Source organism: Babylonia areolata, chromosome 2 (genome assembly GCF_041734735.1).
Source record: "Babylonia areolata isolate BAREFJ2019XMU chromosome 2, ASM4173473v1, whole genome shotgun sequence".
Lineage (NCBI taxonomy): Eukaryota > Metazoa > Mollusca > Gastropoda > Neogastropoda > Buccinidae > Babylonia > Babylonia areolata.
Genome location: NC_134877.1, coordinates 61,418,816 through 61,433,815, shown reverse-complemented (window position 1 = coordinate 61,433,815; position 15,000 = coordinate 61,418,816). Strand labels below are relative to the sequence as shown.

The 15,000-nt window shown below is 41.3% G+C and overlaps 1 protein-coding gene across 2 annotated transcripts in view; it reads left to right on the top strand.

Annotated features, from left to right (window-relative positions):
* The first annotated feature begins 30 nt into the window (after positions 1 to 30).
* LOC143275888 (uncharacterized) overlaps positions 31 to 15,000 on the top strand; it is a 40,978-nt gene continuing 26,008 nt past the window's right edge. Inside the window, exons 1-2 of one of the 2 annotated variants that reach the window (XM_076580206.1) lie at positions 31 to 490; positions 4,496 to 4,548. In XM_076580206.1, coding sequence (XP_076436321.1) covers positions 406 to 490; positions 4,496 to 4,548 — 138 coding nt within the window. In that variant the 5' untranslated portion in view covers positions 31 to 405. The remainder of the gene's footprint in view (positions 491 to 4,495; positions 4,549 to 15,000) is intronic. The other variant, XM_076580216.1, reaches the window with a different exon arrangement.

The following is a 15,000-nucleotide window of genomic DNA, read 5'->3' as shown; positions in this document are numbered from 1 at the left end:
GCCGGACCTTCCGTCTTGGCAAAGTTAGTGTAGGCCCATTTCCTTCGGCCACTGAAAGGCGAAAGGTTGTAGTGTTCATTGATCGTCGCACGAGTGACTGAAAAAAACAAACGCACCCTTCAACAGTTAGCATTTTAATCAATTTAGATGAGCTTGGGCTCCGAAGGGTTGTTCAAACAATCATCAACAAAGTGAAACGCTACAGTTTGGACTTCTTTTCCGTGTTTTAACATCAACGGATTCTATAGTTTCTACGAAATTAAAACTACAACAAGATTATAGCTTGTTGATTAAAGAAAAAGAGAATGACAGACTCGAGAAAAGTGGTGTTGAATTTGATACACTGAGCGGGTCCACTTTCTGCAGAAGTTAAGAGAGAGAGAGACTTGTTGTTGCTGCGTCAAGATGACTGAAGAAACAGATGACAAGACAGTGGTAATAGTGAACGCCGACGCGCGGTTGACAGCTCTGTCATCGCATGTGTATGAAGGTGAGAAATTAGAAGTGGTGAAACAGTAATAGTTTGAGCAGAATTCAGCAGCTAATAAAACACAAAGTATGTCCTATGTCTGTTGTCATTCGACTTCTAGCTCGCGTTTTACGTGAGTGTTTGTGTACTGTATGAAAAAAAGTATCTAAAAAAAAAAGATGAAATGAAAAGGAAACAATTTTACTCGACGTTCCTGGTAGCATAATTGGCAATTCAGTCGTTAAAGAGAATTGTTTTTGTCGCCATTATGAAACTAAGTCGTTGGTCCACATCAGTGTAAAGATATCCTAAATTCAGTGTCGATGTGGATGAAGTAGTCTACTCTTTCGTTGACATTGTAAATGCTTTTTTGTTGCTTTTTTGTGTGTCTCAGAATCACCTTTCATTCATTCACATTTTTACCTGTTTCTATTAGTAATGGACAGCATATCAGAGAATATTTATGTTCGTAGCCTGTTACATCATCACATTTTTAAAGTAACTTTTTTCTTCTTTTCTTTTTATAATATCATTATTTCTAACTTGTCGAAGATCAGGTCGACTGTCCCTTCTTACATGCAAGTTGTTTTCTTTTTCTTATATATATATATATACCAAGGACTGTATGAGAAAACAAAACTTCCTTGCGGACATCTTGTAGGCTACTCTTGACGCCAAACAGAACATCGCTGAAGATTGTATCTTGGTTGTCTTAGTTACACTAATATAGCCACGTCAGTCAAGACAGGTTCACTTCTAAATGCCAATAGTAGATTGAATCTCAAAAGGCGTGGATTCTGATCGTTCTTAGTTTCAATCAGTTTTACCCCCAGATCATATAGGAGAGAGAGAGAGAGAGGGACACGGACACGGACATTGTTTTATTGCCATTGACAATGCTATCCTTTGGCAAGGGGGACAATGTATGAACAAAAGAATAACAGCGGTTTACATAGAGATTAGCACACTGCAAAGAGTAAAAAAGAAGAACAACGACAAAAAAGAAAGAAAAACAACATAAAACAGGACTATGAATGCTAACATCTACAATCACATTCATACATTCTTAAAGGGTGGCCAATGCAACTGTAACGTTACCTTCGCAATCATATTTAAATACCAGGCACACACATGTACGCTTACAACTCACTCAGTTCACGTTCACACGCGCACACACATTTGTATCGGTTGTTCAGGGTTTATCATTGCCTTGTGCAAGGCAAATACAAATCGAATGACACATTTCGACCATTCAACTTTCTACAAAATCATTCATGTAAACTGTGGAATTGACATCAGGGTAACAGTGGGTTTTTTTTCGATAACTATCAGGCTTCCGAATCTTAATTGCTTTTTCCGACAATTCCAATCTAGACAATTAAATCTCGCTAGTGATCTTTTTCTTATTTCGTCATCTATCGAAACCATACTAGTAAGGTCCATTTTCTTTAAATGCTATTTTACTCGTTGAAAATTACGCATTTCTTCCGAATTTCTTCAAAAGCCTTGCACATAAAAAGGAAATGATTTTCATCTTCAACTGAAGCACCACACACACAGGACAAGGGGGCCTTGCGGATGTGTCAGGAGAGAACCTTTTTTTTTTTTTTTTTTTGGCATGAGAGAGAGAGAGAGAGAGAGGGGGGGGGATACTGGGGGGGGGGGGATACAGGGACCTAAGGATAGACATAGCGTCGTTGACAACAATGGCCTATGTTTGTGAAAAATAAACAGCCCACTTTCAAAAGGAAAATTATGAAGGAGGAAATAATTTTCCAAAGTATGTTAACATCTTGAACGGTGACTGGGGCCTCTTCTATCAACTTGATACAGAATACTTTATTATCTCAATAAGGGAAATTCAGTTGTGGTGTAAAACACATAAACAATACACGAGAATATTACTCAATCAGCATGTATACATAAAAGACAAAATGCCTAGATGTCGTCCTCGAGCAAACCAGACATACAATATTCACATTTGACCAAAAAGAATTAAAAGTTAACAGTGTAAATCACACATAGATCATCACAGCCAAACATCACAGTTGACGGATATGCATAAATAACATTCTGAAATCAAACATCATCTTGAATGAAGATGTCATATCACGCACACAAGTCATACACTCAAGCACATACTTTTGTTTAGTCACATAATTATTCGTAATTGTTGTTTCAAAACTCAATTGGCTTTAGAATAAAGCAGCATTTTAATCTGCTTGTTTTTGATTTTGGAAGACAGAAACGCTTTTCTGAGGGTTAGAAGCTGATAACTTGATAATTTGCCAAAGCGTGGCTGCTTTCGCGTGAAATACGGGTGCAATAGCCGAATGGTTAAAGCGCTGGACTTTCAATCTGAGGGCCCTGGGTTCGAATCTCGGTGCACCTGGTGGGTAAAGGGTGGAGATTTTTCCGATCTCCCAGGTCAACATATGTGCAGACCTGCTAGTGCCTGAACCCCCTTCGTGTGTATATGCAAGCAGAAGATCAAATACGCACGTTAAAGATCTTGTAATCCATGTCAGCGTTCGGTGGGTTATGGAAACAAGAATATACCCAGCATGCACACCCCCGAAAACGGAGTATGGCTGCCTACATGGCGGGGTAAATAAATAAAAACGGTCATACACGTAAAATGTTACATGTTTGTCTGAGTGTGCATGCGTGTGCGTCTGAAATCTGATTGAACGACACAGGAAACGAATGATGAGCGCCCAGTGGCAGCCGTCAGTCGGCTCTACCCAGGTAGGCAGCCTGTGGTGCAAATGTCCCCGTGTATGTAAAGCGCTTAGAGCTTGGTCTCTGACCGAGGATAGGCGCTATATAAGTATCCACATCAATCAATCAATCAAATACACGTGGCTTTCTTTCGTTCTCTGACATTGTGTAATTGATTGATTGATTGATGTGGATACTTATATAGCGCCTATCCTCGGTCAGAGACCAAGCTCTAAGCGTTTTACATGCACGGGGACATTTGCACCACAGGCTGCTTACCTGGGTAGAGCCGACTGACGGCTGCCACTGGGCGCTCATCATTCGTTTCCTGTGTCATTCAATCAGATTTCAGACGCACACGCATACACACTCAGACAGACATGTGACATTTTACGTGTATGACCGTTTTTATTTACTTACCCCGCCATGTAGGCAGCCATACTCCGTTCTCGGGGGTGTGCATGCTGGGTATATTCTTGTTTCCATAACCCACCGAACGCTGACATGGATTACAGGATCTTTAACGTGCGTATTTGATCTTCTGCGTGCGCATACACACGCAGGGGGTTCAGGCACTAGCAGGTCTGCACATATGTTGACCTGGGAGATCGGAAAAATCTCCACCCTTAATTCCGGCATTTAAGTTATCTAGTTGTCTCACACCCACATCCCTGCTGCAGACGTTCACAATCTCATCGTATTCTTCTTTGTTGTTGTTGTTGTTGTTTTTGTTTGTTTTGTTGTTGTGTTTTTTACAGCGAGACTCCCACAACAGCATATAAAAGAGAAAGTTAAAACAGATCAGTACTTCCGTTTTGTGTATTGTTGTGTTCTGTGTGTGTGTGTGTGTGTGTGTGTGTGTGTGTGTGTGTGTGTGTGTGTGTGTGTGTGTGTGTGTGTGTGTCGGTGTGTGTGTGTGTGTGTGTGTCGGTGTGTATGTGTGTGTGTGTGTGTCGGTGTGTGTGTGTGTGTGTGTGTGTGTGTGTGTGTCGGTGTGTGTGTGTCGGTGTCGGTGTCGGTGTGTGTGTGTGTGTAGTTCTGACCTGTGTTGGTTTCTGCTGAGCATTTTCTTTTACGTTTCGGGTTGTGATGTGTTGTATGTATGTACTGATCTGACTTGTCTTCACTCTGAGCTGTTATGCTTCTATGTATTGCTCTGGTGTTGTGTGTTCTGTGCGTGTTGTGCTGTGGTGCCATGTAGGCATACTTAGTCGCGTTGTGAAGTGTTGTGCGTTTTAGTTGTGTCATGTTGTATCAGTGTCAGTGTCACTGTTATGCATTGGCTGGACTGGCGGGTTGTTGCAGAGGTTGTTTTCCCAGAGGAAGTGTGTGACAGCAACGAAGCCGACGAAGACAAGGTACAGATTCTCTCTCTCTCTCTCTCTCTCTCTCTCTCTCTCTCTCTCTCTCTCTCTGTCTGTCTCCTCTCTCTCAGAGACACAGAGAGAGAGAGAGAGAGTGTGTGTGTGTGTATGAGTGTGTTCTGTTTTTTGTTTGTTTTTTGTTGTTGTTGTTTGTTTGTTTGTTTTGTTTGGTTGTGGGTTTTTTTGTGTTTTTTTTTTGTTGTTGTTGTTTGTTTTGTTTTTGTTTTTTGTTTTGTTTTAGTTTTTGTTTTTTGTTGTTTTTTTTTGGGGGGGGTTATATGTCGATTATTAATACCATGCTTGTGCCTGTGTGTGTGTGTGTGTGTGTGTGTGCGTGCGCGCGCGCGCGCGCGCGTGTGTGTGTGTCTTATTTTTACCATGCTTATGTCTTTATGTAGTAGTATAGTATTCGCATTCTATGACTTTAAGTAGCATTGTGTAGTACATGCAATGACATATATAATGTAGTATTGTGTAGTGTAGACCCTGTTTCAGGGCGGGGACTGGATGGAAAAAAAGTGCGCCAGTGCTTATCTATTATCCTCGATAATAAAGAATTTGTCTTGTCTTCTCTCTCTCTCTCTCTCTCTCTCTCTCTCTCTCTCTCTCTCTATCTCTCTCGACTTGTTTCCATTGTTTATCTATCAGCAAATTGTGCTGTAGTCTTTTGTTACTGTTCAAATACCCCTTAATGAGGGATTATGGCCTATATATGAAAGAACCATTCATTCATTCAGTCATTCATAAATTCATTCAGTCATTCTCTCTCTGTCTCTCTTTCTCTGTCTCTGTCTCTTTCTCTCTCTCTCTCTCTCTCTCTCTCTCTCTCAATCTGGGTGTGTGTGTGTGTGTGTGTGTGTGTGTGTGTGTGTGTGTGTGTGTGTGTGTGTGTGTAAGCAGCTGCGTACATGCTGCAACAGCGAAAAAGCCTACTGTTTCACCCCCGGTTACACGGGAGCCTGGTTCTCTCCGTTGCAGTTGTTGTTGTTGTTGTTGTTGTTGTTGTTGTTGTTGTTGTTGTTGTTGTTGTTCTTCTTCTTCTTCTTCTTCTTCTTCTTCTTCTTCTTCTTCTTCTTCTTCTTCTTCTTCTTCTTCTTCTTCTTCATTTACATCACCATCGTAATCATCACCATCATCATCATCATCATCATCAACACCATCGTCATCATCATCATCATCATCATCATCATCATTTTCGTCTCCATCATTTTCATGATCATCATAGCCTTCTTTTCTTCATCTGCGCCATCTTCTTCTTCACCCTCCTCCTCCTCCTCCTCCTCCTTCCTCCTCCTCCTCCTCCTCTTCCTCACCCCACTTCTCTTCCTCTTCCTCATCCTTCTTCTGTCATCATAAAACTGGTCTTGATAAATGATGCCGGATACACATTAGTGAGCGAACTGTACAACCCATTTTCAGCTCAGTTCCACAGCCACTGAATAAAAGGCTTCTTCTCTAACTAGTTAACACAGTCATTGCCGAGGAGGATGATGAAAAGTAGCATCAGCCGACCGAAACTGTGACAGATCAACTGATGTGTACCGCAAAGATATCGCCAAACTGAATGCACTCACACACGACGCTTATTACACACTCGCCCACACGGGCACGCACGCACGCACGCGCGTGCACACACATGTTAATATATACACACAGAGAGACATAGACACAGACAGACGGACAGCCCCCCCCCCCCCCCCGCACCCCCCGCACCCCCCACCCCACCCACACACTCACGGCTTCTTACAAACATTCACGTACGCAAGCACGTGCACAAACAAACAACACACACTCGCATGCACACACACACACACACACACACACACACACACACACACACACCACTACACAACACAACACAACACAACACACACACACACACACACACACACACACACACACACACACACACAACAAACAATCAAGACAACACAACACAACACAACATTAATTTCCCAGTGACTAAGGAAGAGTTTAACGCGATAAGGGAGAGAGAGAGAGAAAGAGAGAGGGGGGGGGGGTTCAGAAACCACCCCACCTGCAAACAATTCCCTGCCTCTCATGGCCGCATGGGACAGGAAGTAAGAGCATATAGACGGCACAGTGAGATGAGATACCCTATTCATTCGTATCAATTCCTTGTTGCTTTTTTTTTTTTTTGCTTTTTTTTCTTCTTCTTCCTCTTTTTTTTTTCCAAGATATCATGATCACAAGCGACAAACAATGATGTGAAGGAAGCAAACGAAAGCAAATGAGAAATACAACAACAAAAAAGAAAAGAAAAAAAAACAGGCTAGCATTGTTGTTGATTTACAAAAAAAAAAAAAAAAAAAAAAAAAAAAAAAAAAAACGTGTCTCAGCATGTCTCAGATTTTTGTTTGTTTGTTTGTTGGTTGGTTGTTTTTTTTCTTTGTTTGTTTTTGTTTGTTTGTTTTGGTTTTGGTTTTTGACAACGTCAGCCTGGATGATGACATGGACATGCGGCACACACCCAGCACTCATTTCTTCGAATACTGTGTAAGGCTGCCTATTTAATGCCGATATAAAAACGGCCATGGAGTGAAAAGCCCACCCGTAGTATGTAGTATTCGCGTGAACAGGTGGGAGCTTTCAGCCCCCGTGAGGATAAATAAAATAAATAAAAAATAAATGAATAAAAATGAGAGAAAACATAACTGAAAATGAAAAAAAGTTTACACACGCTCGTTGAGCGAACAATGGGATTTGCAGTCCACGGACGCAGACGAAGAAAAGAACTTATCGTAGCAATGTATGATGAAACGTACACATACGCGCGCGCACTCACGCACGCGGGCACACACACGCGCGCGCGCGTGCACACACACACACACACACACCATAACGGTGCATGCACACGCACGCCGGACACACACTAAACACACACAACACACAAACACAGTTGTTTCACTATAAATCATAAGCATAATGTATTAGTATCTTACCCACATGTTTTTCTTTTTACAGAATAATTGATGTGTGCGTGGTGATCAGTGAAGAGTGTGTCAGTTGTTCGTTTTTTCTCTTTGATTTTTGCTGACGGGTATTTATTTTATTTTAACTCACTCAGTACTCAGTACCCCTCGGATGTCCAGTGGGTGTCTCAATGACCCAACCTTTAGCTTCCGTCGTCAGAATTGTGGTATTCTTTGTCAACACTCACCGCTTCAGTATAAGAGCCTTCCGCTTGCAATATTTTGATGGTGGTAATTGGGGTGAAACGCTGTTAACGTCGTCTCTTTCGCCGTTCGTATGGAGAGAGTTAAGTGAGCCTAAAGAGAAGTTTCTGTTTTGGTTGAAGCAGACAATAAAGTATTTTGAATTGAACTGAATTTAAAATGATTAACTGAGCAATACCTGACACTCTCCTGCCCTTTTCCCATCTGCTTCCACTTCAGTTTTGTTTGACCCGCGCTGAAGCTTGGTGAGCTGAGATGAGCGTGGCCGGCCCAGTTGTCATGACAGTTGCTGCTGTTTGTGTACATGTCAATGATGTGTCTGAATTTGGTGAACAAAATTAATGCAATAATGACTACCAAGGCCAGACACTACAGTCAAATAACGACTTTTTTTTTCTCTCCGACTATATCTCTCTTTTTTTGTGTGTGTCTACTAGGTGTATCATCACTTGTGGATCACACAAAAAAAAGGTGTTCTTTGATTTCTGTGAATACCCGTTGCTATGGAAACAAATCAAAATGGCCGCCAAACAATGTATCAAAGAAATCGGGTTTGTGGTGCATGCGGACACATTTTGTTATGTGGACTTGATACACAATGACCTTATCTTCATTTTCACGTGAGATTGTGTTGATTCTTCAATTATTGTACTTTTTATGGATTTTTGAAATTTTGGTATTGCGAAAAAAAAAAAAAGATTGGAACTGCTATGAATTAAAACCCAGAGAATATTTTCATACATACTCGTGACAAAACTTCAATAATATGTCATAAAACAATCATGCAAAGTCCCATGGTTGTAGGTTTACTCATCATTGAGCAAGTCCAAGGTATGTTGTCAAGGCCAGAAACTTGACGACTTGCGTCGAAATTGAACAAAAATTTATTAATAAACACTTTCGTAATTCAGCAAGCAATCTTTATTGGCAATTTTTTCATTGTTAAATACATCTTTACAGTGGAAAAAATTATGCATATGATAAAAGAGATGTTCAAGAATCAAAATCCATCAAAAACCCAAATCATGAAAAAATCATCATTTTGGTCTCTTTTGCACTGCCGTGTCCCCCCTTAATTAAACCGATCTCTCAGCCAAAGAAAGTTACTCACTTGCGTAGCTTTCGTCGGCGATGCGGCCGGCTTCTTCAGCAGTATACGCCCCGCAAATTTCAAACGAAGAACGGTGACTTGACATCCTTACAAGTAAGCTCAATGACATGACGAAGGGAGAAGGTGGCAGAGTGGGGTGGGGAAGACTCTTATCAACCAATACAGTGTCCGTGATCGAGGGTCGGCATTCGAATCCCGGTCTCGCCCTTTCTCTCAAGTTTGACTGGACTGAAAAAAATCAAACTGACACTGTGCTAGGTACACAATCATATTATGCATGCACTCAAGCGCGTTGGGTTATGCTGCCCGCCAGGCATCTGCTTAGAAAGATATGGTGTAGCGTATTATGGATTTGTCCGAACGCAGTGACTCCCCAGTCCTTGAGAAACTGAAACTGAAACTGAAAAAAAAGGAGGTGACAGCCCTTCTCTGATCGACGGGTATACCGGTCAGCGGGACAGGTCCGATTAACCTGTTTCCGATTCACCTGCTGTTTGATGGTGCCGCCACCCTCAAAGGTTTCAGTCTGGGGAGTTTGATTCTTTTGTCCTCTTCGCCAACCTGGTTTTTTCCCGTTTCGCCAGTTCAGCCTCTCTCTCTCTCTCCACCTCTATCTCTCCCCCCCTCTCTCTCCCTCTCTCTCTCTCTCTCCGGGTGAGTTCAGGTTCACAGACCTGGTAAGACGCGGATTCGGAGCTCTCCCAAAAAATTGTTATTATTTTTGTTAATTGCGTCTTTTAAAACAAGATCCATCGATAAGAATGGAATCAAGTTCTTTTGATGTCATCAACGAACAAAATATTCAAAAATTACTTCAATCGCAAAAGCAGGATTTTGAAAATTTACTTTACAAAGTTTTGGACTGTCGTCTTCCAGCAGTGACACAGCAAATTTCAGCCAACCTAGAAAAGGCAGTGTGTGAGCTAAAGAGCGAAATGCACGAGCTGCGTGCCAAGACATCATCACTTGAAGAAACGGTGACAACTGCTGTTCATGAAACATACCTCGCAAAGCAAGCTGTGAGCCGGTTGGAAGGCAGTTTGTCACAAGCCACAGCAAAACTGTCGGACAAGATAGAAAAACTTGAAATGTTTTCGAGACGTGAAAACCTGAAGTTTTTCAATGTTCCTCGAACATCCAGCCCCGAGTCGTACCACGAATGCGTGACGGCCGTTCTCAGTGTGTTGGAAGGGACAGTGCCAGGTAAAGTGTGGTGCCGTGATGACATCGTACGTGCACACAGACTCGGACACTACAACGACAATAATAGCCGCCCTCCGCCGATGATTGTCAAGTTCACACGATGGTCAGACAAAATGGCACTCTTGACACAGGGTAAAGCTGCTCTGCGGAGAAAAGACGTAAGCGTGGCTGCAGATCTGACAGACAGGCAGAGAGAAACCATCAAAGATTACCGTCACCAAGGTATGCACGCATACTACAGGGGGAACAGGCTGGTGGTGGAGGAACAGAAGCGGCCACACATTTCTCAGCGGCAGCGGGGACACGGGGACCACAGGGGGCGCGCCCAGCACGACACCAGGGCCTACTACAACACCGGCAGCAGCACCGGCACCAGTGACCGAGGAAACCTCAGAGAGCGGGGTGACGGGCCGACATCTGAGCCACACCACGGATACTGGTACCCTGACCACCGGTACGACGACGGACCATCAGCCGACTTCTACAGGAGGTACGGGGGCGAGAGTTGGAATCATAACGGGAGTGAGATGCAGGATTGGAACTACCATGTCCAGCCATACCCCCACTATGCTTCTATGCATCACTTCCCACCATTGCCATCAACACGAAACGCCAACGTCATCAGTGTTCGGTCTGATAACACTAACGTGACTCAAACAGGTAATATGAATGATACTATGACACAGGGACACAGTACTACACAAACATCTACCGAGACAGACAAAGAGACTGCCAAAGGAACTGACAAAGAGACTGAAAAAGAGATTGACGAAAGCAAAGACAATACCCTCACTAAAAACACAGAGAAAACATCTGCTGCGGACAACGAAGTTTATGTATGCGGACAACAGATATCTGACAGTGACACGCCCTCCGTGACAGTTACTGTTACTGACGTTACCGTCACTGACAATCAGCCACATTATACCGCACAGAACGACACGGAAACAAACAACGAGCAAAACACAAAACCACAACAAACTTGTGAGGCAACGAGAGAAACTGACTATAGCAACACAAACACAGCAGAACAGGTAGATGACGTGACAGACCACTCGGTGACGGAACCACACACACAGCCAGCAACAGAACGCAACAGCCAAGACAAGGCCACAGCAGTGCACAAGACACGGAGCTCCAGAGACAGAAGTGCACGTGACGCGCCGGCAGCTCGGCTGAGAAGTGCCTCGTGTACAGCAACCACAACTAAACGACAAACTACCATTCAGGAAGCAACAGGTAGAACCACAAAACAAAATAACCAATAGGGATTCGGCCAGGCTCATGTCACGAAGAATATTAACTTTGTCACATATAATATTGAAGGGCTTTCCCATGTGTATAACCATGAATTACGATCTTATATCAACAATTTTGATTTTTGTCTTCTTGTAGAAACGTTTACAACTCGGTTTCTAGAACATTTGTTCCCAGATTATGATGCTTTTGTTGTGCCGGGTGTTAGACTCTCGGATGGTATAACTGCAAGACTGTCCGGAGGTTTGACACTCCTTGTGAAGAAAGATTTTTCCAAGTATGTTGAAAAAATAGATGTGGAGTATGACAACATCATAGCAGTAAGACTGTCCAAAGATATGTTTGGCACAGAATTGCCAGTAATGCTACTTGGTGTGTATTTACCACCGAGTACTTCTGACTATTATTGCAATACAGAGATATCAAATGGTGTTGCTATTGTAGAACAATGTATTATGGATTTGATAGAGTGTTATGGAAATATGTCTTTTCTGTTACTTGGGGACTTTAATGCACGCACTGGGGGTGAAAATGCAATAGAGAATGATATAGAGGTAGATGTGTTACTAGACGATGATAGAGAATACAAGGTATATCGCTCATCAAAAGATAACATTCAGAATGACTTTGGTAAATATCTATTGAATCTTTGCAGTTCTTTTGATCTTTCCATTGTAAATGGTACTATCAAAGAAGACATTGATTTTGGTAACTACACTTACATTTCTTCTACAGGATGCAGTATTGTTGATTATGTCATAGTATCACGTTGTTTGTTAAATTCTTGTGTTTCCCTGAATGTTAGACCAAGGATTGAATCAAAACACATGCCTGTAGAATTTGTCATGCACTGTCAAGCAGATATAGCTGAATTATGTCATACTCAGAATACTTACCAAGTTGAAAAACTAGTTTGGGACCAAGAAAAAACCGAGGAATTTAAAGAAAAACTGGGGTCTGGTGAATTTAAAATCCATTTGGAACGAGCTTCTTACCTGGTGAATCATAATGTTGATGAAGCCTTACAAATTTTTAATGATGCGTTGCTTTCTGCTAGTGATTGTATGAGAAAAAACATTACCATAGGAAATGTACGAACCGACCCGTGGTTCGACCAGGAATGTAACCAACACAGAAGAGATCTCCGTCACGATTTGAGACAGTACTACAAACTTAAGGATGACAATTTAACTATTAGAACTGCGTATAACCAGAAACGCAGGGAATACAAAGAGCTCTTACGGCTGAAAAAGAAAACCCATCGTAAAAAGGTGTTGAACGCACTGCATGAGAAAGTTAATAATCCTACTGGATTTTGGAGCAAACTCAAATCATTTTCAGGCAGAAAATCTGGTGTAAATAACGTAAGTATAGATGAGTGGTATAAATACTTCTCTCAGGTTTTTCAGTCTCAGGCGAACAATGACCTGTCAGACAATGTAGACAGCCAGTCTGAAGAACCTATCAGTAACGAGCAAAGCCAACTCAACACTGATTCACTTGACTGTGACATTACTGAAAGTGAAGTCTATGCTGCAGTTCGTTCCTTGAAAAACGGCAAGACAGCGGGCCCTGACGGGATCATTGGAGAAATCTTTAAAAATTCTATCACTGTGATTGCTCCATTTTTGGTCCTCTTGTTCAATCAACTCTTCTCTTCTGGAAGTTATCCCCTACAGTGGTCGAAAGCTATCATCCATCCCATATTTAAAAAAGGTGACAAAAATTTACCAGATAATTATAGAGGGGTATCCCTGTTGAATATATGCAGTAAACTGTACAGCCATGTATTAAACGAACGATTGAATAAATGGATTGAACGTAACAATATCATTAACGACTGTCAAGCCGGTTTTAGAAAGAAATATAGCACAGTTGATCATGTTTTTACATTATTCGCCATGGTTCAAAAGCAATTGTTGCTGCACAAAAAATTATATGTTGCTTTTATCGACTTTAGAAAAGCCTTCGATTCTGTTGTCCGTATAAACTTATGGAAAATTCTAAAGAAAAGGGGAATTAATGGGAGAATGTACCAAACCATTACAAGCATATATAACATTGTGAAAGCAAGAGTTAGAGCTGGCAGTGAACTTAGTGATTCATTTATGTGTCCTTCAGGGTTAAAGCAAGGAGAGGTATGTAGTCCAGTTCTGTTTTCCCTCTTTATAAACGAATTAGCAGAAGAAGTCATTCAGAAAGGTAAACATGGTATTCAACTTATTCCTGATTTATTAGAAATCCTAATTCTTATGTTTGCTGATGATATTATTTTGATTTCTGACTCGATTGTAGGCCTCCAGAATCAGTTAAATGTTCTGTTCGACACAGCAAAGAAACTTGGGCTGATAGTTAACTTAGAGAAATCAAATGTTGTTATATTTAGAAATGGTGGCTATATCTCCGAAAAGGAAACGTGGTTTTATGGCCAGAACAAGCTTACAGTTGTTAACATGTATAAGTACTTAGGAATTATCATGTCCACCAGACTTTCCTTCACGTACAGTTTGAATGACATGGCAAGTCGAGCGAAGAAAGGAGTCATTACTATATTTAGATTGCTGTGGTCATTAGGAGAAAAATCACCTACTATATTCTTCAAACTTTTTGATGCTCAGATCCAGCCAATACTTAGTTATGGGGCTGAGGTTTGGGGAATCATTGCAAATGTTGACACTGTGGAAAAGGTACACCTTTTTGCTTTGAAAAGATTCTTGAATATTAGTTTAAGAACACCTAACATAATGGCATATGGAGAACTTGGACGGTTCCCACTGTATGTTAATCTATACCTAAAGAGCATAAAGTATTGGTTGAAAATTTTGAAAATGCCGCCTCATCGCTTACCACACAAAGCTTATAAAATGCTATTATACTACCATTACAGTAATAAGAACACTTGGGCATCATCAGTCTGCTTTTTCTTATATAAATTTGGCTTTGGGGAGGTCTGGGAAAACCAAGGGGTCGGTAACGAAAATGAATTTTTAAAAGTCTTGAGAAATAAGCTAATTAATGAATACAAAACACAGTGGTCTTCTGATATGCTGCACAGTGAACGTTTTCAATTCTATAGAACATTTAAAAGTGATCTTATTTTATCTCCATACTTACAATTAGTAAATCATTTGCGAGACAGAGTCAGTCTGATCAGAATGCGACTGGGTGTGTCTGAATTGTATGTCCATAAGTTGCGTTTCAGAAGGAACTTGTCAGTAAATCAGCTGCTTTGCCCATTCTGTGAATTTCAAATAGAAACTGAAACTCATTTTGTCCTACAATGTCCAAAGTACCTGGATTTAAGAGAACAGTATATCCCTGCCAAATATTATAATTATCCATCACAATTTAAGCTGACAATGCTATTTGCATCAGAATGTAAAACGTTGGTCATCCGCCTTGCTCTGTTCCTTGAGAAAGCTCTGAAAGTCCGTCGTATGTATCTGTTGGATTGATAAGTATGTCATCAATATTTACATGAGTGTGTGTGTGTGTGCGTGCGTGTATATGCGCGAGTGCATAGGTGTGTGTGTATTTAAATGTGCATGTATGTACGTGCATAGCTGTGTATATGTGTACATATACACGAGTTTGGATAACTATGTGCAAATGTTCAAATTATGTAATATGGTTTTTGATCATAACTTGCGTGACCTTGCAGGGAATCATTCATCTGAT